This window comes from Canis lupus, chromosome 14, assembly GCF_048164855.1.
Source record: "Canis lupus baileyi chromosome 14, mCanLup2.hap1, whole genome shotgun sequence".
NCBI lineage: Eukaryota > Metazoa > Chordata > Mammalia > Carnivora > Canidae > Canis > Canis lupus.
This window is the reverse complement of record NC_132851.1, coordinates 21,196,683-21,216,695: the sequence shown is the minus strand read 5'-3', so window position 1 is coordinate 21,216,695 and position 20,013 is coordinate 21,196,683. Positions and strand designations below refer to the sequence as shown.

Genomic DNA, 20,013 nt, shown 5'->3' with positions numbered 1-20,013 from the left:
TTTCAACTTACCCATGGATCTTTTCATGAAAAACTTTCCTTGGTCCTACCCCACCCCACAAGAGTGTATTAATAAGCTCATTCTGTGTAACCATAGAGCCAAACAATCTCCTTTACATTTACTTGTTCAATATCTGGCTTCTCACCAATCTGCAAATTCTGCACTAACAGAGCTTGTCTGTCTTACTTAAACACATCCTTAGGACAAGACCCCACACATAGTTTGCTTTCAAAATAAGTCGCTGATGAAAAGATCAATTTCTGCAGAAGCAGAAATATTAGGGGTGTTAATAGTAATGATAACAATGAAACTAATGTTTAATGAGTGGTTACTTTCTACTTTACATAATTTAACCTTCATAAAAATCTATGAGATAGGAACTATTATGACATCTATCTTGAGCTCCCTGCTTAGTGGGGAATCTGCTTCTCCTGCCCCCTGCTCATGCTGCTCTCTTTCTCTCACTCACTCTCTCTCTCAAATAAAAAAAATAGTTTTTAAAAAAGTGCTCAGTAGCAATATAACTCAGTACTCAATAGCCAGTGACTATCAGGACAGGCAAAACATTTCCATTATGGCAGAAAATTCTTAGTGCTATTCTAGAACATCTTTATAAGGTACATTTTCATTCAAATTCATTTAAACTATCAGTGTTGTAAATAAAGTTGAAAGGCCTGCTTTGCAAACAGTGATAACAGAAATCCACTTACCTTTCTTTCCCATATCTGAATTTTTCCCCTCCATAATTCTTTTGAGTCAATAGCATTTTTGAGATCTTCTAAAGATACAACATTAGCGGAGAGGTATTCTGCAATTTTCTGACAATTTCTATAAATAAAAGACTATGATGATTAAATACAGGGTTTTATATCTTCCTTAAATTTAATCCTAACAAGCAAAAATGCAGTTTCTATTGCTGCTTTTATCTACTAACATTATAGAACATTCCTTAAGTCAGTCTCTGAGGGACTCACTATTATATGTCCATTCAATCTCAATATCCCTGAAAAGAGGAATTACCATTAATAATACAGATGAAGGAACAGATATTCCTAGTATTCCTATTACTATTTACTGACTTAAATGTGTCAGATATGCACATATATACATACACATATAGTATCAGTCCTTTATATTTAAAGGACTGCTCACCTAAATTTTTCCCACACAGTTTCATATGGAATTCCATAATAGCACTTATCATAGATGATCATGACTAACAGCATTCTTATTTCTCCTTGTATTTCCATGAACAAGATCAAATCTCACTTTCTTAATCCATCATGCTGTGCTTGGCCTAAAGTTAGCACTTCATAAACATTTGTTAAATGAAGAAAATCATGAAGTTAATAAATCCAAATGCGTATTTCTTTAAGGATCAAAATATACAATTGATCCTTACTAAAATAGCACAAAACACAATGGTGTATACTTGTTTCTACATTGCACAGAAAACAAAAAAATAAATCCAGTGTATCCATGTTCCATAGTATTCATCATAGTGCTCAATGGACAATACAAACCTATTTAAAAGCACACAGTGTATTTAGATAATTAATGCTCAATAATGGTTATAAAACATTGATATTTCCTAAAAACTTAAATATCTCAGAAACAAAGTATGAAATAAGAAAAATCTAGATTCTTCTTAATAGATAAACCTCTACTAACAGGATGACATAAAACTATCTTGTCACATTAAAAAGATCTTCAAATGGGAAATCTATTAAAAAACAAGATAGCATGTTAACTGTAAAAACAGATAACACAGCAAATATGAACGAAGCAACTTACATTTCACAATGATTTCCTGCTATAGTAATTTTTGCTGAATACCATTCCTTCAAATGTTTTAATGCTCCTATAGTAGGTAAACAGTCTTTCAACTTAGGAGGATCTTTGTCAGAAGGCAACAGTATTATATCTATCATTGCTCTACCTAGAAAGAGAATAAGATATTTCCATAATTTTTTTTCAGAAATCTCAAAATAGTACCCCCAATTGAATTTTATATTTATTCAGAAGATAAAGGATTTTAACTTTAATTTCTGAAATTCTTCAAAATAATACACATCTTTAGATGTTCAAAATTTTTAAATGTTCATCATTTGACTTAAAGCCATTTTATCCTGAAATAGTATATGCCAGAAAATAATGAACTCTATCATAATTACTTGCCAACTATGCACCAGTGCTTAATTATATATATTGCTCTTGAGATCATCAATGCTACTGTATACCAAACAGAGGGAAAAAAAAAAAAAAAAAAAAAAACTGAGCAATTTCAGTATATTTCTCTATACTTAATTTATACAAAAGGGAATGACAACATAAAATTGTAATGTTCAAATAAATTTTTTCTTTATATAGAGCAATTAAACACTCAGAAAACTCAATTATATTGGCAATATCATTAATTCCTAAGAAAAAAAGTATAACTTCATAAAACTTCACATTTTAAAAAATTATAAATTTATCAAAGGACCAAGAAAATATAAATGAAAAAAAAAAAAAAAGAAAATATAAATGAAACAGAAACCAAATAGAAATTTGATAATGAAAGCATTCTAATCTGCCAAAACAGCAACTATATATTTCAGTGAATATTTTGAATTTGACATATTTCATTTATAAATAAATAAATAAATAAATAAATAAATAAATAATAAAAACTTGATGCTTATTTATCTATGTATTCAGTTATTTTCCATATGGGACCTTTACACTAAAACAGGATCTTGAATATAAGGATTAGACTGTGAGGTATCAAGTACTTCAATGGTAATCACGTATGCTTTACCAATCATTATATACTTAAGCAACTTGTACAATACATGACATATAATAGATGCAACAAGTATCTGCTTAATAAATGACCTTCGGTGATGCAAATATTCAAAGAAAGCTCTTCAAAAGTATTTATAGATGCCAAACTATACCAAGCTTTAGATGTCAGCTCTTTGGCACAAAGAAAGATAAATTTGAGACAGAATACATCTTAAAAATAGTATGATGCAATATTTCACAAAATATGCTTTTCATTATATAAAAAAAATGGGCTCTGTAAAAAAAAAAAAAAAAGGCTGAGTAAAGGGCTTTTTTAACTATATAACTTTCTATTTGATAACGTATATATACCTCACACCTTACAAGAATGTTATCCAAATGATCTAGGTTAAAGAAGTTATTTCTCCAGGAGGTGTTCATAGGACTAGTGTTCTATAGAATATACTGTGGAAAACAATGGTATATAGTGGAAACATTCTTCAATAATAACTAAATAAGGAAACTGAGATGGGTATTTAATTTTCTAATTTCTAATTTTTGCCTAACTAAATAAAAACAATTAAGAGAATTGTAATGTCTCAGTAATATACTTTATTAAAGTAGTGGAGTGTGTTTTTTATCAACTTCAATTAAAAAATTATTTTTCAGGGTGCCTGTGTGGCTCAGTCAATTGAGTATCTGACACTTGATTTCAGCTCTGGTCATGATCTCAGGGTCGTGAGATGGAGTCCTGCATTGGGCTCCACACTGGAAATGAAGTCTGCTTAAGAATCTCTCTCTCCCGCTCTTTCTGCCCTTCCCTTCCTCTAAAAAAATTTTTTTTTTCATTTTGAACTTCAAAATTAGAAATGAGAACACTAGCATAAAGATTAAATTCATCAGTCATTCATAGAAAGTATAAGATAAAGTAGAAATTATTGAAAAAAGTCATAAAATATTACCAGGAGCCGGAAGTTTATCTGACAACTGATGCAAATTTTCTGCAGATTCTTCATATAGCCTAAAATAAAAGGGAAAGTTAGAAAAATACACACACATACACATTACATATAATCATAATTAGTAATATTAAACAGACCTATGTGCCAGACACTATTATGTTAGATATATCATCTTATTTGATCTTCATGACAATCCATGAGGCACTACTATTAATATCCTTTAAATGATTTGTGTCAGTCACATAATTAGGTGTAAAAGCTAGGTTTCAAACACTGAGTCCAAGGTTTTAGCCATACCCTCAAAAACAAATAACAAAAAAGGGGGAAAAAACACTCTAATTTATACCTAGTGTAATTAAACATAAATAATAACTAATAAACCAAACATTTTTATAAACCCTAAAAGTATTGCCAAAGGTTTAATAGAGAAGGATACTGCTTTTCTCTGTATGGCATAAAACAGCTCTGGCTGGAATGGTGTCCTCCAATTCTTCAAAATCTTTTCATTTTATCCAAATGATGATTTCTTTCCCTCAAAATGTTATTATGTAACATAAAGTTACTTAAATCCTTTGTTATTAACCTGCCATTGTCTAGGAAACTTAAGGCATCTTATGGTATAGTTTCCAAGCTCCCTCTTGTGGAAATAATTATTAGGTAACTTACTAGAAATAATTACCTTTACACTTGTCATCTTTAAATAATGGTGGGCAAACATGGGATTTTAAGAACTCTAAGGCTAGAAGGCAGCTTAGAAATGACCTGAAAGGATCTCAACACTTTACTGATGAGAAAATAAACGAGTGGAGAAATGAAGTGACTGGTTCACGATCAAGAAACTAGAAACTACCTTTTAATGACCCTTCAATACCTTTTCCTCAGTTCTACAATGTCTTCTTACATTAATTATACAAACATATGTAATTTGAAAATGGGAAAAAAGAATTTTTAAAGTCTGCAGTAATTTATAAAAACATAATATGTGAATACTACAATAAACTGAAGTAGGTTTTTGTAATAAAATACTATGAGAGACTAAAATGAAAGGTATTAATTTGAGTCAAAGACGGGATATGTCATGAAAAAAATAATCACAATTTATATCACCTAGACCAACTTATATATTGTACCACAATTCAAAAAATCTGAGTGAATCCAATCACCTATATAATCCTCAGAAACTATGCATTTTAAAAGTGTCTAAATGTTCAAGATATACATAAATTGAAGAAATCGTATTTCGACCTCAAACAGCAAAATTAAAAGCATACTTTTAGGGTCTGAGTTTGAATACCAGTTATTAATCTTAAAGTTTTTATTCAAGCTCTTAAAACTCATAATCAAGTAGAATTTATCTATAAGAAAGTGACGTATTAATTGGAGTATCACTTTTTCCGATTCCTGCAATTCTGTAAGCTTAAAAAACTAAACGTTTTCAGATGCCAATTTTTCCATTTTAAATAGTTTTATTCAACTAGTTTTGTTTCTTTTTTTAACTTTTAAAACATGTGTGTAGCTTCATTCATCTACTTAGATCTAACCTTTTCATGGAGCTTCAGCAAAATTCAAGTGTGCAAAATGCATTTCTAAAACGTAATGCAAGCAAAGGTTTTCACATTTACACTGGCAGGAAATACACAGAAACTAACAAGTCATATTTGGGAGAGTTCAGATTTTTTTTTTTAATGACAAGAATTGCACAGTTCATTTTTTTTAGACAGTTGTTGTAGGTATAAACACTTAAAATTTTCTAAGCCAAGGTGCTTTAACAATATAAATTTTTAAGTTGGAAAGAGCCAGTAACTTGAGATCATAGCTCACATAGAATTCCAAATTAAAGTTCCAATTTCAAATTGCCTGTCTTCCAAGATGAAGGGTTGAAAATTTCAATTGACTAAAATTTCTTTCTGATAGCTGCTAAAACATTTAATCTTCACTCTTGTGGTTAAAATACTAACATTAAATATTTTAAAGATATTATAGAAAGATATCATAGAAAGTACATATCATAAGCATACTCAGCCAAAGATAATGATTCTCTGCTATTACTATCTTCTTCCTCAAAACACTCAGTATTCAAACATTCTTCAATATTTGTTTGAAGAACATCTTCAATTTCATCTTTTTCTGTACCAAAATATATCTCTTCCCAGTCAGAACTGCAAAACTAATACATCAGAAGATTGCATTAAATAATGGATTCTTGAAATTATTTATATTAACAAAGACATTTACTAGCACCTATTTTTTCAGTTCTGTTACCTGATAAAATCCATATATTGCCTGTACTGCAAAGAACCACTTCTTGGAACCAGGTATACCGCCTACCGAACATGCTTGAAAACAAAACCATGCTTATTAGAAGACATACCACAAATAAGCAGATGTTATAGCATATATACTTAGAGAATTACATAATTTTTGTTACATATTATACAGTCCTCCAGATATGTGTGTGTACATATATGCATATACATATATAGAGAGATCTTTTTAAAATCTCTAAAAATTCAAACAGAACAATCTGCCTAAAGAGCAAAATTATTCCCTCACAATGAATAATTTTGTCAAAATCAAAATCTGTACTATTTTATTCATCATTTTAACCACTAAAACCTACCAAAAAAAATATACTCACTCAATTACTACTGAGTGACACAAAACTGTAAGTCATTTTAGGAAAAAGGATTCCCTCTTTAAAGACCATGAATGTCTGGTTCATCCTGGCGACTGAGAGGAGGAAATAAAACCACAGCTCAGACATAGGGAAGATTCTCTTCTTGGAGACCGGAAAGTTATATGAGGATATGAAGTTAAGGGTCATCCCTAGAGTGCATGTCAGGTTAGAGCCACAAAGAATGTAGAACTGTGTAAAGAAATTGAATTCAAAGGAGGGAAGAGAAATATGGTAACTGAAGCTTAACTCATGAAAGCTAGGTAATATGCTACGTGCTTCATTATCACTTTCTGCCAACAATCTCAGCAAAAGACTTTACCTCCTACTTCCTTAAGAAAATAGAAACCATTATTAGGTAACTACTCCCAAACATCCTGTCAACAAATATAGGACACTATTCCCATTCCCATTAAGTCTTTCCTCATTCCTTTCTGTTAGCACATGAGGGGTATTGCCCTTTCAATCCAAAGTCATCCTTCAGACTTCCACTGGGACCCCAAGGCCCTGATTAGACTATCTTTCTTGCATCTTCAAGCTCTCCTCTTCTGTCAGCTCCTTCCTATTAGCACTTAAATTTGCACAAATATTCCTCAAATTAGTAGAGGAAAAAAAAAAAAAGTCTCCTTGAAATCACCTCCCTCTTCTAGGCACTACTACTTTACTCTTCTTCAAGGGTAAAATGAAAGTACTGTCTACACTTGACTGTTTCTATTTCATCACATTTCCTACTCTCCTCCTTCATTTCCACCTGTTTATCTCCAACATGCCACTATAACTACACTCCCTAAAGGCACCAATAATTAAGATGTTACTAAATGTGACAGCTCTTACTGCTGTTGTACCTGTCCTCTCTCTCAGCAGAAGAGTAAGAAAGGAATCAAAGATGACCCAGTTGTCATCTTTCTCCTTAAAACACTTGGCTTCGGTGGAACCTATCTTTCCAGCTGCTCCTCATGCCTTTAACAACCAGTGCTCAGTTCAGTTTCTTTAAATACTACGATTCAGTACAAGATTTTCTGCTCTGTTCATGGTCCATAAATAATCTCATCCTTCTTTATGGCTTCTAGTTATTGATAATTTAAAAAAAAATTTTTTAATCTCCAGCCTTTTGAGTTCTGGACACATGTATCCAACTTTTATAAAATATTTTCTTTATGGCTTCTAGTTATTGATAATTTTGTAATTTTTTTTTAATCTCCAGCCTTTTGAGTTCTGGACACATGTATCGAACTTTTATAAAATATTTTCACTTTGACATCTTACAGGGAACTGTTTAGTGTGCTTATATGTTCTAAACTGGACATGTGATAGTCCCTCAAAATTCAAGTCTCTTACCTCACTAAATGCCACCAACTACACTATAACCGTGCCAGAAATCTAATGTCACTCCTGATTGCTTTCTCACTCTTCCCTTCTCCTAAACTACGCCAATGCAACACTAAGTCAGGTAGCTTTTACCTTTATAGTTTCCTTCAGATCTATCTATTCTCCTCTATCCTGATTGCCTCTCTTATTTCTTAGCTGGTCTTTTGAAGCAGCCCCCTCATATCTATACTTTCTTCCAACCTGTCTGCTATACTGTAGCTAGAATATGTCATTAACATAGATGTCACCAGGTCCCTTCCTTCATTAAAGCCTTTAATGGCTAATTATTATTACAAAAAAAGTATAAACACTCCGATATGATTTACAAAGTCCTCGATATAGCTATGCCTACCTCTCCAGCCTGATCGCAATTATAATCATATTGCACTTCCAGTTTCCCGGACTTGCCATATTACTGAAAGCAATAATGTTCACTGAGTAATTAATTCAATATGGGCAGTTCTTTCTTTCTTTTTTTTTTTTAAGATTTTACTCATTTATTCATAAGAGACACAGAAAGAGAGAGAGAGAGGCAGAGACACAGGCAGAGGGAGAAGCAGGCTCCATGCAGGGAGCCTGACGTGGGACTCGATCCCAGGTCTCCAAGATCAGGCAGGCCCTGGGTGCCAAACTGCTGAGCCACCCGGGCTGCCCCAGGCAATTCTTTCTTTGCACGGTTCTGATATGCAGATTTCAATTACCATGGTTTCAATAATTCCGCAAAACAAGGTTCAAACTCCAGTTACCAAAGTTTATTAATGAACTGTAATCACCTAAAGTAAAATGTCACTGCTAGCTTCGCAAATCACTACCTAAATCAAAGATGTGTATCGTGATCAGTGACCAATCACATTACTGCTTTCCAAGTTTGTTGAGTGGTCCTGTGCATGCCATTCACTTCATGTGAATAGCTGACAAATAGGTAATTAATTGTGTTTCCTTCTTGTCTTCTGGTGGTAAATCCATGTATTTTACAAAAATGGTAATAGGAAGAGGCAATGGGCAAAAGAAAAAAAAAAAGATGAAAGTATAGCAAAAAACCAGGAAGTGATAACACTGAAAGTGATATTTAAATCTAATGTAAATGGATTCTATAAATAGTTGCTATGATAAAAACATTGTGACAAAAAGGATGAAGAGGTCTCAGAGAAAAATGACACTGGCAAATACCTCTGCATTAAAGGAACTCAGAGATATTTCATGACTTTCAAAGTGCAAAGGATAAAACACCGGAACCTAATATAAACTTAGGAGTATGGCAATTCACCAAAACATAGAAGAGATGCTTACTCTATATCTTAAGTTAGATGGAGAAAAGATCACTGTGTTTAATAATTATGAAGTGCTGGGGATCCCTGGGTGGCTCAGCGGTTTTGCGCGACTTCAGGAGTCCCAGGATTGAGTCCCACATCGGGCTCCCTGCAGGGAGCCTGCTTCTCCCTCTGCCTGTGTCTCTGCCTCTCTCTCTCAATCTGTGTCTCTCATGAATAAAGAAATAAAAAAATCTTAAAAAAAAATAATTATGAAGTGCTTTTAAGAGAATCATTAAGAAGGAAGGGTGGGGAAAAATGGTAAGAATTCGTAAATCCTCCTTATAATGCCACATTACCCTATTTTATACGGAGGTAATGTGGGCAAGAAAATCCCATAAAGGGAACAAAAGTCAAGCTGAGAATATAAAATAATTTTCATACAATTTAATTACATTCGAGAAGTAGGAAGAGTCTTTTACAGTTTTGTATTTCCTAACTTACCTCCCTAGCCCAGTGACTTGTGCACCACCAACAAATATTTGTACTTACACTTTTAAATGATCAATCTAATTAAATTTATTTCCAATACAAATGCAGTGCCAGAGAAGAAAGGGGTTTGCGTCATACTCACCTGGAAAAGTACTATCTTCTGGATTCATTGAAGCACTAATGCTTCTTTTCAGGACATGATAAACATTTGCTGCTGTCAGGTCTGGAAAAGAAAAAAGACAAACTCGCTCAACGGGCTCAAGAGTTATGTGATCGAGGCCTATCCCAATTTCACCGTTTGAGACTCCCAAGCACGTTATGTTGTATGTAGAAGAACCACACGCTCTTCTAGTTTCAATATGGTAAACAGAATGCAATCAGAGAAAGCCGGAAAGGCGCCCAGTTTGTACATGCTAGCCAGTTAACAGAAATTCAAAATTCTCCCCAGGAAGAATAATTTTAAGCGGAGAAGGGAAACTCTATTCTGCAATACAACCACATCCATTTTCTCCTCAAAATGCCTGCTCAGGGCAGCCCGGTGGCTCAGCGGTTTAGCACCTGCCTTCAGCCCGGGGTGTGATCCTGGAGACCCAGGATCGAGTCCCACGTCGGGCTCCCTGCATGGAGCCTGCTTCTCCCCCTGCCTGTGTCTCTGCCTCTCTCTGTGTCTCTCATCAATAAATAAATAAAATCCTTTAAAAATGCCTGCTCAATTAAAACAAAATGCAATACCAGCTACAGAAACACCGAAAAGGAGTGTATTCTCCGACGGTTACAACTGTTTTAAAGTCACCTTTTTTTATTAGCTTTGTTTATTTTATTAGTTTATGCGTGGGATGTCTCCTCCCATCAGGCTGTAAACTCTAAGAGAGTCAGACCCTTCGGCCTCGCGTTCCCTTGCGCACTACCCGCATCTGGAACACAAAGGAGGCGGAAACGCTCCCCGAACGCACGCATTTCCAAGCTGACATTCCATCCCACCGTCGCGTTAAAGTTCTACTGTGCCAAGAACTTCTGACCGCTGGAATTCTGCATTCACGAATTTATCCCTATGTTTTCCATGAAGGTAACGACATTCCCAGCCCTTACTGGGCCGCCTCCGTAGAGAAGCCGATGCCCGGGAGAGCTCGAGATAACAGTTCCCTCCCTTACAGAAACTCGATCTCCAATGTCTTCCCCTCCCCGCAAGCCGTTCCCGCTCTTTCTCAGTCCCGCGCTTACCGGGCAGCTTCTCGGTACCCTCGGCGGCCGACTCCGCCTCCCCGCCCGCCGCGGACGGGACTTTTCCTTCTCCCCAGATCACGAGGAGCAGGTACCGATCCATCTCCTTGGAGCTCAACTGGGGTCTCAAGTCCCGCTTTCCACATCCAAACAGTCGCGCGCTTCTGACGTACTTCCGGTTCCCCTCCACTTTAGGTCGGCTGGAAATTGTGCGCCCTCCGTCTGTTTGCGGCAGCTTTTTCCGGCCGGTGGGTCCTTCGGCGGAGTTATTCTCTCAATAAGTGCATTGGTTCCTCCTTCCGTGACGAAGCTGCTATGATGGGAAGGTTGGAGGAGACCCAGCAAGAGCAGAGGAGCTGACGAGGGCTGGCCGGCCTAGGAACTAAGGTGCTTGGCTTTATACGTTTCCCGCCGGGCGAGTGAGGCTGGTGTCTGGCCTCGGATCCTGGGGAAAGAGCACCCTCCTGCTGCTGGGGGAACATGTCGAGTTTCTCTAGGGCGCCCCAGGTGAGCTCGAATTCTTACGGCTTGGTGGAATTCATTACACTGGCACAAGGCAGTCAGTGGCCCCGGTGGACTTAGTGATGTTGAGTCGGCAGGGAAGCCGAGTCTCTGGGCCAAGAGGTGCCTCGGGAAAACACATACGAGGGTCGTGATTCTGGCCAACGCTCGCTGTTGTTCACGTGGGACGTGTTTTCTCCTTTCAGCCAGCCTTTTTCATGTGTTTTCTTCCCCCACCCTCCCCCCCGGAAAGAGTATTCGGAAAAAGACAGCCAGAGAGGTAATGAGGTGGATCAGATAGGACCTTGGAAGAGGTTGTTCATCAGTAAGATGCGTATCTGTTCAAAGGTTTGAAGTCCGGGAGTAACGTGGTGTCACGTTGGGTGTTGAAAGGAGCCTCCGGCCGCCGAGTTTAGACCGTTCAGAGAGGAGGACTGGTGCAAGGTAGAAGCAAAACATCCGTTTGGAGACCAGCTGCAGCAATCCGGGCTAGACGTGGTGGTGGCTCCAACCAAACTAGTAACGGCCTAGTGTTGAAAAGCGATGAGGTTCCGGTTGAAGGCGGAGCCAAGAGGATTTCCTGAAGGAATGAATGGGAGCTGACAGCAAAAGAGAAAGGAGGGGGGGTTTCCCCAGGGCTTTTGTTTCCATGACTGGAAGAGTGTAGCTACCACCAGCTGATGCAGGGAAGACTGAGATTGAAGCAGGTTGCAGGTGGAAGAGCAGGAGTTCAGTTTTGGGCACTTTGGTCCAAGCTGCTGCTTAGCCCAGCCTTGCTCCAGGTATGATTCCTTTCTTGGGCTGTTTGTTGTCTCTCCTGAATAAGGCAAATATATAAAAAATAAAATTAGACATTTTAAAACTTTTGTAGCAATGGGATGATGTGGCAATATTTTGATTTTTTAAAAACAAAGTTTGTTTTTTTTAAATCATCATCATCATCATCATAGGCAGGGGAATGGGGAAAAACTAGTGTTTGCTACATAGCGTTTAAAAAGCATTGTAATGCAGCTGCTAAGTGGACAATTGGATACAAGTGTAGAGTTCAGGGTAAAGGTCCAGGCTAGAGATGTCAATTTCTGCATTTGAGTCTTCAGCACGAAAATGGCCCTGAAAGATAGGAGTCTGGATGTAGTCTTCGAGGAAGTGTGTATAGAGAAGAGAGGAGAAGGACACAGAACTGAATTCTGGGACATTTTCAGCATTTCAGAGGTGAGAGGAGGAGAACAAGCAAAGTAGGGGAAAAAAGCGGATAGAGGGCGGTGTCCTGGAAATCAAGTGAGGAGAGAATACTCAGAAGAAGGATCAGCTGCGCTGAAGGCTTAGACTGGAACGATGATTTTAGGTGAAGGCCCTGGTCACTTTGGCAGGTGGTAGAGTGAGGGCAGAGGGCAAAAGCCAGGTTGGAGCAAGTTGAAGAGAGAATGAAGAGAGACAAATTGGAGTAAAGACAATGTCTTTGGAAGAATTTTGCCCCAAAGGAGAGGAAAGAAATGAAGCAGTGGATAAGTGAGGTCAAGAGGTTTTGTTTTGTTGTTGTTTTTTAACTTCATTATCGAGAATTTCAATCACACATAAAAGTAGGTATCACCCAGTTTCAAAAACCTCATAACCAATATTATTTCCTCTGTACTCCCACTCGCTTCCTTCCCTTCCTTATGAATTTGAGATGAATCTCAGATTCCTGTTATTTCATAAGTAAATATTTCAATATGTTCTCTCCAAGATACAGATTCTTTTTATTTTTTATTTTTTTAAAATATTTTATTTTATTATTTATTCATGAGAGACAGAGAGAGAAAGAGAGAGAGAGGCAGAGGCACAGGGAGAGGGAGAAGCAGGCTCCATGCAGGGAGCCCGACATGGGACCCGATCCTGGGTCTCCAGGATCACACCCTGGCCTGAAGGCAGCGCTAAACTGCTGAGCCACCCAGGGATTCCGATACAAATTCTTTTTAAAAATAAAATCCCCCCCCCAAAAAATAAAATAAAATAAAATAAATAAAATAAAATAAATAATAACCAATAAAATAAATAAAATAAGATATAAAATAAAATATCCCAATACCATTTATCAAAAACAAAAGTAAATGATAATTCTTTAATATCAAATGTCTAGTATATGTTCAATTTTACAATTTCCTCATACATGCTATAGGAATACTTAATGTTTTTACTTTAGTTTTAGATCTAGAATGTAATAATTTCCCATCTTTTAATTCTCTCAATAAATAGGTTGATAATAGGTTAAATAATAGGTTAATAAATAGGTTAATAATTCTCTTAATAAATAGGTTCTTTTTCCTATTTGTTTCTTTGGAATTTATTGAAGACGAAAGATTGTCCTATACAGTTCCTACCATTGGAATTTTTCTTAGTCCTAAGCTGAGAATAGTATGGAAAGGGTATGGACTAGAAGTTATCTTTATTTGCAGGGAACATGATTATCTATGTAAAAAAAAAATCAGATGGAATCTAAGAAAAGCTACTAGATCTGATAAATAAGTTTAGCAGGTTTGCAGGTTATAAGACCAACATGCAAAAAACAAAGTGTATTTTTATGCATATAAATACATACACACTAGCAACAATCAAACTTGAATTAAAAATACAATGCCATTTATAATGGCATCAAAATATATGAAATACTTAAAAGATAAATCTGACAAAAGATGTGCAAGGAGAACAAGGTAGAAACTAGAAAAGAGAAAGGAGAAAAACAAATGGTGAGCAGTTTAGAAGTTGATTTGAAGTTTGTAATAATAAAATTTAAAGTAAAACCAGTTAGCCTGGTTGTATTTTTTTCCAGCATTGTTCAGCAACTTATGTATATGCATAGAGAAAACATCTGGTTGAGATCGTTCTGGACTGAATTTTCTTAGTTCGAAATTACTAATGGATACTGCAAAGACAGTGGTCTGTATCTGAGGCAGCCTAAAGCTATCTAAGGCAGCTATTTATTTATTAAGATTTTATTTATTTATTCATTAGAGACACAGAAAGGCAGAGACATGGCAGAGGGAGAAGCAGGCTCCATGCAGGGAACCCGATGTACTACTCAGTCTCAGGACCCTAGGATCACAACCTGATAAGGCAGCTATTTAAAATTAAAGTTTATTCATCATCCGTCTATACTTGTCCAGCTATATTCTGTTAGTGTATCCTCCCATGGAATTGAACTTCTGAATAGTCTTCACTTCCCAGTTGGCCACTCATCATTCAATTAAATGTATCTGTTAGTCTCAAAATATTTGTGAAGACCTTTATAAACAGTTTCTACTTTCATAAGAGTTTCTTATTTCCCTTCCAAATTCTATGTGATACCCCAAAAAAGTCATAAAGAAAAACATATCTTTGAAATATTTTAAGTAAAACATCATCCACATTGCAGATAGAAAAACAGGCAGGAAAAATGACTGTGTTATACTTCGTAGAATGAGAAAAGACCCTTCTCTAAAAAAAGAAATGAAAACAAAACCAAAAAAAAATTATTTAGTGACAGGATCTTTTTCATTGATCTCTTACTGATACTCACTGTAGAATACACATGATGGTATATAATAATAAGCTTGGTTATTTCCATTTTAATTAGAATTTTCTTTGTTTTCTGTCTCTCTTTTTTCTCCTAGCAATGGGCCACATTTGCTCGGGTTTGGTATCTCTTAGATGGGAAAATGCAGCCCCCTGGCAAACTGGCTGCTATGGCATCAATTAAACTTCAAGGATTGCATAAACCTGTATACCATCAACTGAGTGAGTATCATTTTAGATCTGTCACTAGTAGCAATAATTTTCTCACCATAATTGAATCTTGAAGAAATCTGACTGAACTACTTCTGAGGGTCTCTTTTTTTCCTGGGATCCCTTGTTCCATTCTTGCGAAAAACCTACTGGGCACTAAAATGAATTTGATTTATTCATAGGAAAACCATACAGACTAGTTTGCCTGAGACAACCCCATTTTGTTCCATTACCCCAACAGAAGTATCAGTAGTCCTCCTTTCATTCTCAGATATCCTGATCAGAACTATAAATTAAATGTTCACTCTTATACATGTCTCTTCACATTGCAATGTGCATTTGAATAGAGAGTTTTTGAAAATGAAGAAATAAGTTTACCCTCTCTTCTAAAAGCCTTTTCCCCAGAAGGATAGATAGAGCTAGCTGGACATGGAGAGTTTACTCTTAAGTTTTCAATTAATAGATTTGATTTTCTATAACCTTTTTCCAAAACAAAAGAAAAAAGTTGTATACTAAAAGACTTCTGCTTATTACAGGGAGTTTTGTATGACTTCACTTACCTAGGCATCTCATGGTCCATTTAAGTATAGGTAATATTTTAAAGAAAATTAACAGTTACAATGATGATGAAATAAATACCCATACACTCAGCGTTTGGGTTATTGCCAGGTATTTATTTATTTATTTATTTGCCATTATAAACAACATTACTGTCAGTGTTCTTATACCTTTTTTCCAGCACACATGTGGAAGAGTTTCTCTGAGGTCTGTCTACAGGACAAGAATTACTGGGTTCAAAGGTGCATAGGAAACTAGTCAGTCTTTCTGCTGATATCCTACCAGAGTTTGTATTATCCCTCATCTTCAGTAACACTTGATGTTTTCATTCTCTTTAAGTTTGACTATTCTGGTAGATGTGAAATACACTCCCTTAATGGTTTTAATTTACCTGTTGGGATTGCAAATGGAGCTCCTTATCTTTTCTGTTTATTGGCCTTTTATCATTTCCTCTTCTGTGAACTGTCTGTACATGTCTTTTGCCCATAATTCCACTGAGTTATTTGTCCTTTATGTTTTTGTAACTTTTATTGTGAAAGTTTTCACATTTTACGAAAAGCTCAAAGAATAGTACAGTGAATTTATACCCCCATCTAGATTACCCAATTATTAACATTTTAACATAAAATTTAATATAAAATTTTTTATTCAGTCATTGGAAAATAAGTTGCAGATTGTCATAATAAATCCTCCTGATTACTTCAGCATGTGTCTCCTAATAATAGGAATACTCCCCTATATAACTGAAATGCCGTCATCATACATAACAAAATAAACATAATTTAATTTTGTAGTTTTAATGTCCTGTGCATTTCCAAATTTCCCTAGTATTTCCAAGCTTATTGGAACTGTTATAGCTGTTACTTTTTTTTAGACCAGGATCCAACCAAGTTTTATGTATTGCCTCTAATTGCTGTGTTCCTTTAGTCTTTTTAATATAGAATAATCCTTCTCTTATTTTCTTCTTGCAGTTAACCTTTTGGGGAGTCCTGGCTAGTCTTCACATAAAAAACTTTTTTCTTAAATGCATTCTTCATTTGTTCTTGGATGCATTCTCTTGCTGACTCCTCTTTCCCAGTTCCCTTTGTTCTTTTCAACTTTCTAGTGTCCCAGTCTTCTCTCATTAAAACTTAAGGTTGCCCTGGAGCCTGGTCCTTGGACCCCTTCACATTCCTGAAGCAAGCCTATTCAATTCCATGTTTCTAAATATCTTCTATTATACTTGGAGCTACAATATTTATATCTTCATTTTTTACCTTTTCCCTGTATTCCAGACCCACATAACCTCTCACTCTTAACAGAATGGAAAAAAAGAAAGAAAAAAAAGACAAACTGCTTAAATCTGGATCCTTAGGTCAGTCCAATAAAGTAATTAGTGATCCTTTTTTTTTTTTCCCCTACTCAATTTTTACTTCAAGTACTCTAATAAAAACACTGGCCACCAGCATATTCAGAAACTAAAATTTATTTCTATTTATTTCTATTCAGCAGATCTTAGATGTCTAGTAGACATCTCCAACATGTTAACGTGGAGAGGTCATACTTCCTGATTTCTGTTACCCAAACCAACTTATTACGTACAGTTTTCCCATCTCAATGAACAGCTTCTCTATTCTTTTTTTAGTTACTCTACTCAGAAGTCTTTGCTTCATTTGTGCCTATTTGTTCAACTGCTTATATATATCTGAAGAAATACATATATCTCAAACCTAGCCACTTCTCATTAACTCTCTCTTTTACTGTAACTTTAAACCACTGTACTCTCTATTCCGGTTTATTCCAAAAGCCTCCTCACTATCTCCCTGCTTCTACTCTTGCCCCAATAGGGTCTTTTCTCTGCAGATCAGTTACAGTTGTCTTTTCCAAATGGGAGTTAGAGTAAAAGCCAAAGTTCTGTCAGTGCCCTACCAGAACCTACATGGTATGGTCCCTATTATCTCTCCGAGTGTATCTCTTCCCTCCCTTGAGCAATCCACCAAGGCTTACTGCTGTTTCATTAATATGCCTGTCAGCACATTTTTGCCTTAGGGCCGTTTCACACTTTGTTCCCTCTGCCTGGATGCAGTTTTCCAGATTTATGTCTTTTCTGGATTTATGACTTCTTCACATTTTTCAGGTTTCTGCTTATTTATATTCTGAGAGAGGCCTTCCCCAATTCCTCTGTCAGCTCCCCCTTTCACTCTCTATACCTTGCCTTTTAAAAAAAAAAACTAGCATTCACTGATCACACGTATTATATAAACATGCATTATCTACCTACTTTTACTAGACGAAATTCTAAGAGGACAGGAACTTTGCCTGAATCTTTCAAGCTATATGCCCAGTGCCTAGAATAGTGTTTGACACATGGATGGACTGCATGAAATGTTTTTTGAGTGGATATATGCATTCATGAATACCGGTTTTGAGAATGAAGAAATTATTTTTAAACAGGGCTCTGGCTTTTCAGCTGAGTTAGATTTTGGATCTATGGAGCTAGGTGTTTTGATTTGGGTAAGAGCAAGAACTTACAAGTTCCCCCATTCTCATACTTGCTGCTCTAATCTTATTCTTCATGAAAATTTCAAAGTAAGCCCACAACCTATGAGATCTTTAAGTATGGAATTTGAATGTAAGGATTCTGTTATGTCAATCTTTGTTCTTGAGGCACTTAGTACAACGTCTGGTCCTTCACAGATGCTTTTCAGAAACATTTTGTGGAATGACACTGTAAGAAAATGTTCTATGAGCACAGTCAGTTCTCTTTATTCACTGTAGTTACATGCTTTAAAGTCACCGTGAATGCTGAATGAGAGTGAACACCAAACCACCGCTTCTAGAGCTAGGTTCCTATGAGCCTCTGGTCACAACATTTTTTTTGTCAGCCAATCAATATATAGTCTTATTTGTTTTATATATGTTTCTGTCTAAAGATACCTTTAATATATATATTGTTGAACTCATGGCCAACCACACAGTTACTCATGCCTGAATCTAACACAAGTGGTTTTTTGGTTTTTTTTTTAAGATTTTATTTATTTATTCATGAGAGACAGAGAGGCAGAGATACAGGTAGAAGGAGAAGCAGGCTCCCCATGGGGATCCTGATACAGGACTCAATCCCAGGACCCCAGGATCAAGACCTGAGCCAAAGGCAGATGCTCTTCCACTGAGCTACCCAGGTGCTCCAACACAGGTTTTCTTTGTAAGACACACTGCAGCCTTCTTGCAGTTAGGAACACTACACAGCACTTTAGCATCAGACTTGAGGGATATTTTAAACCATAAAATCACTTTAAAAAGCCTAAAAATGCCAAAAAGCTACCACTAAATGGACCACAAAGGGACACTTGTTATAGTAAAAGCGCCAAAACAAGAGACAGTGCATTACATTATTCAGCCTCAGTTGGAAAGGTGTGTATCAAACCAAGCCACTCAAATTTTTCACTGTTGTGCATATGTCTGCAAATGACTGGGAAAGCACTGCAGGTATTGAGATTATACATAAATTTTAAGAGAATGGGCAAATTCATCAAGTGGAATCCATGAATAATGGGGAGCACCTGTTCTTCGAAAGTAAAATAGTGATCCACAGACTTATGCTTGACTACTGAGAAATCTCTTTACTTTAAAATTTCTCTTTTGGCAGACAAGAAGAATGCTGTAGTCCTAGAATTACCAAGTCATAGAAATTAATTCCTTAGGACTTCAGAAATTTTAACTGCCTCATTTATATATGAGAAAACTAAAATCAGAAGAATAAAGTGACTTTCTCACTGTCACTCAGCCGCTATAATAGCACTGGGACCAGAATGCAGGCACTTGTTTCCTCAGAATAGTGAATTACCCCTTCCACTTCAGCGTGGTGATTCTGAGGCACTTAAACTGTTTTCCTGCTGACTTTTTTTTTTTTTTTTTTTTTTTTTTTTTTTTTTTTTTTTTTTTACCAATCTTATTTACAAGGTGATACACATGATCTTTTAGGTTGTTTTTGTAGAAATACAAACAATACAAAATCTAGGGAAAAGTAGAATTAGTAGTAATCTGATTTCCTCCTTAAAGTATAACACTTATCTATTCACTGAATTAAAGTTCTGCTTTACTACAAGCAGCTCATTATTACAAAAGTATTCCTTAAGTATTAATGAGAATATTCTGCTAGGACAGCAGTAGAGCTTTTGTGGCAGCCTATCACATCATCCTTTTCTAGTAAAGGAGAATAGCTTTTCTATGAAATTAAACATTTTCATTTTAAAAACAGTTATTGGGCAGCCCAGGTGGCTCAGTGGTTTAGCGCCACCTTCAGCCCAGGGCCTGATCCTGGAGACCCCGCATCAAGTCCCCCTGTTGGGCTCCCTGCATGGAGCCTGCTTCTCCCTCTGCCTGTGTCTCTGCCCCTCTCTCTCTGTGTGTATCTCTCATGAATAAATAAATAAAATTTTAAAAAAATAATAAAGATTTAAAAAATCAGTTATTTTTGTTTCACTATATAATTTAATAT

At 36.0% G+C, this 20,013-nt stretch overlaps 2 protein-coding genes across 8 annotated transcripts in view; one reads left to right on the top strand and one right to left on the bottom strand.

The window, feature by feature from the left end:
- The window catches only part of MTBP (MDM2 binding protein), a 66,245-nt gene extending 55,333 nt beyond the window's left edge, over window positions 1-10,912 (bottom strand). Inside the window, exons 1-7 of one of the 3 annotated variants that reach the window (XM_072774349.1) lie at window positions 10,734-10,912; window positions 9,655-9,735; window positions 5,991-6,064; window positions 5,747-5,895; window positions 3,729-3,787; window positions 1,795-1,939; window positions 711-828 (exon numbers count right to left, since the gene is read on the bottom strand). In XM_072774349.1, coding sequence (XP_072630450.1) covers window positions 711-828; window positions 1,795-1,939; window positions 3,729-3,787; window positions 5,747-5,895; window positions 5,991-6,064; window positions 9,655-9,735; window positions 10,734-10,836 — 729 coding nt within the window. In that variant the 5' untranslated portion in view covers window positions 10,837-10,912. The remainder of the gene's footprint in view (window positions 1-710; window positions 829-1,794; window positions 1,940-3,728; window positions 3,788-5,746; window positions 5,896-5,990; window positions 6,065-9,654; window positions 9,736-10,733) is intronic. The other 2 variants (XM_072774348.1, XM_072774350.1) reach the window with 2 other exon arrangements.
- Window positions 10,913-10,940: 28 nt separating this feature from the next.
- The window catches only part of MRPL13 (mitochondrial ribosomal protein L13), a 46,764-nt gene continuing 37,691 nt past the window's right edge, over window positions 10,941-20,013 (top strand). The window contains exons 1-2 of one of the 5 annotated variants that reach the window (XM_072774353.1): window positions 10,941-11,240; window positions 14,864-14,987. In XM_072774353.1, the coding sequence (XP_072630454.1) occupies window positions 11,214-11,240; window positions 14,864-14,987 (151 nt within the window). In that variant the 5' untranslated portion in view covers window positions 10,941-11,213. Of the gene's footprint in view, window positions 11,241-11,323; window positions 12,017-14,863; window positions 14,988-20,013 lie in introns of those variants that run through there. The other 4 variants (XM_072774356.1, XM_072774354.1, XM_072774355.1 and 1 more) reach the window with 4 other exon arrangements.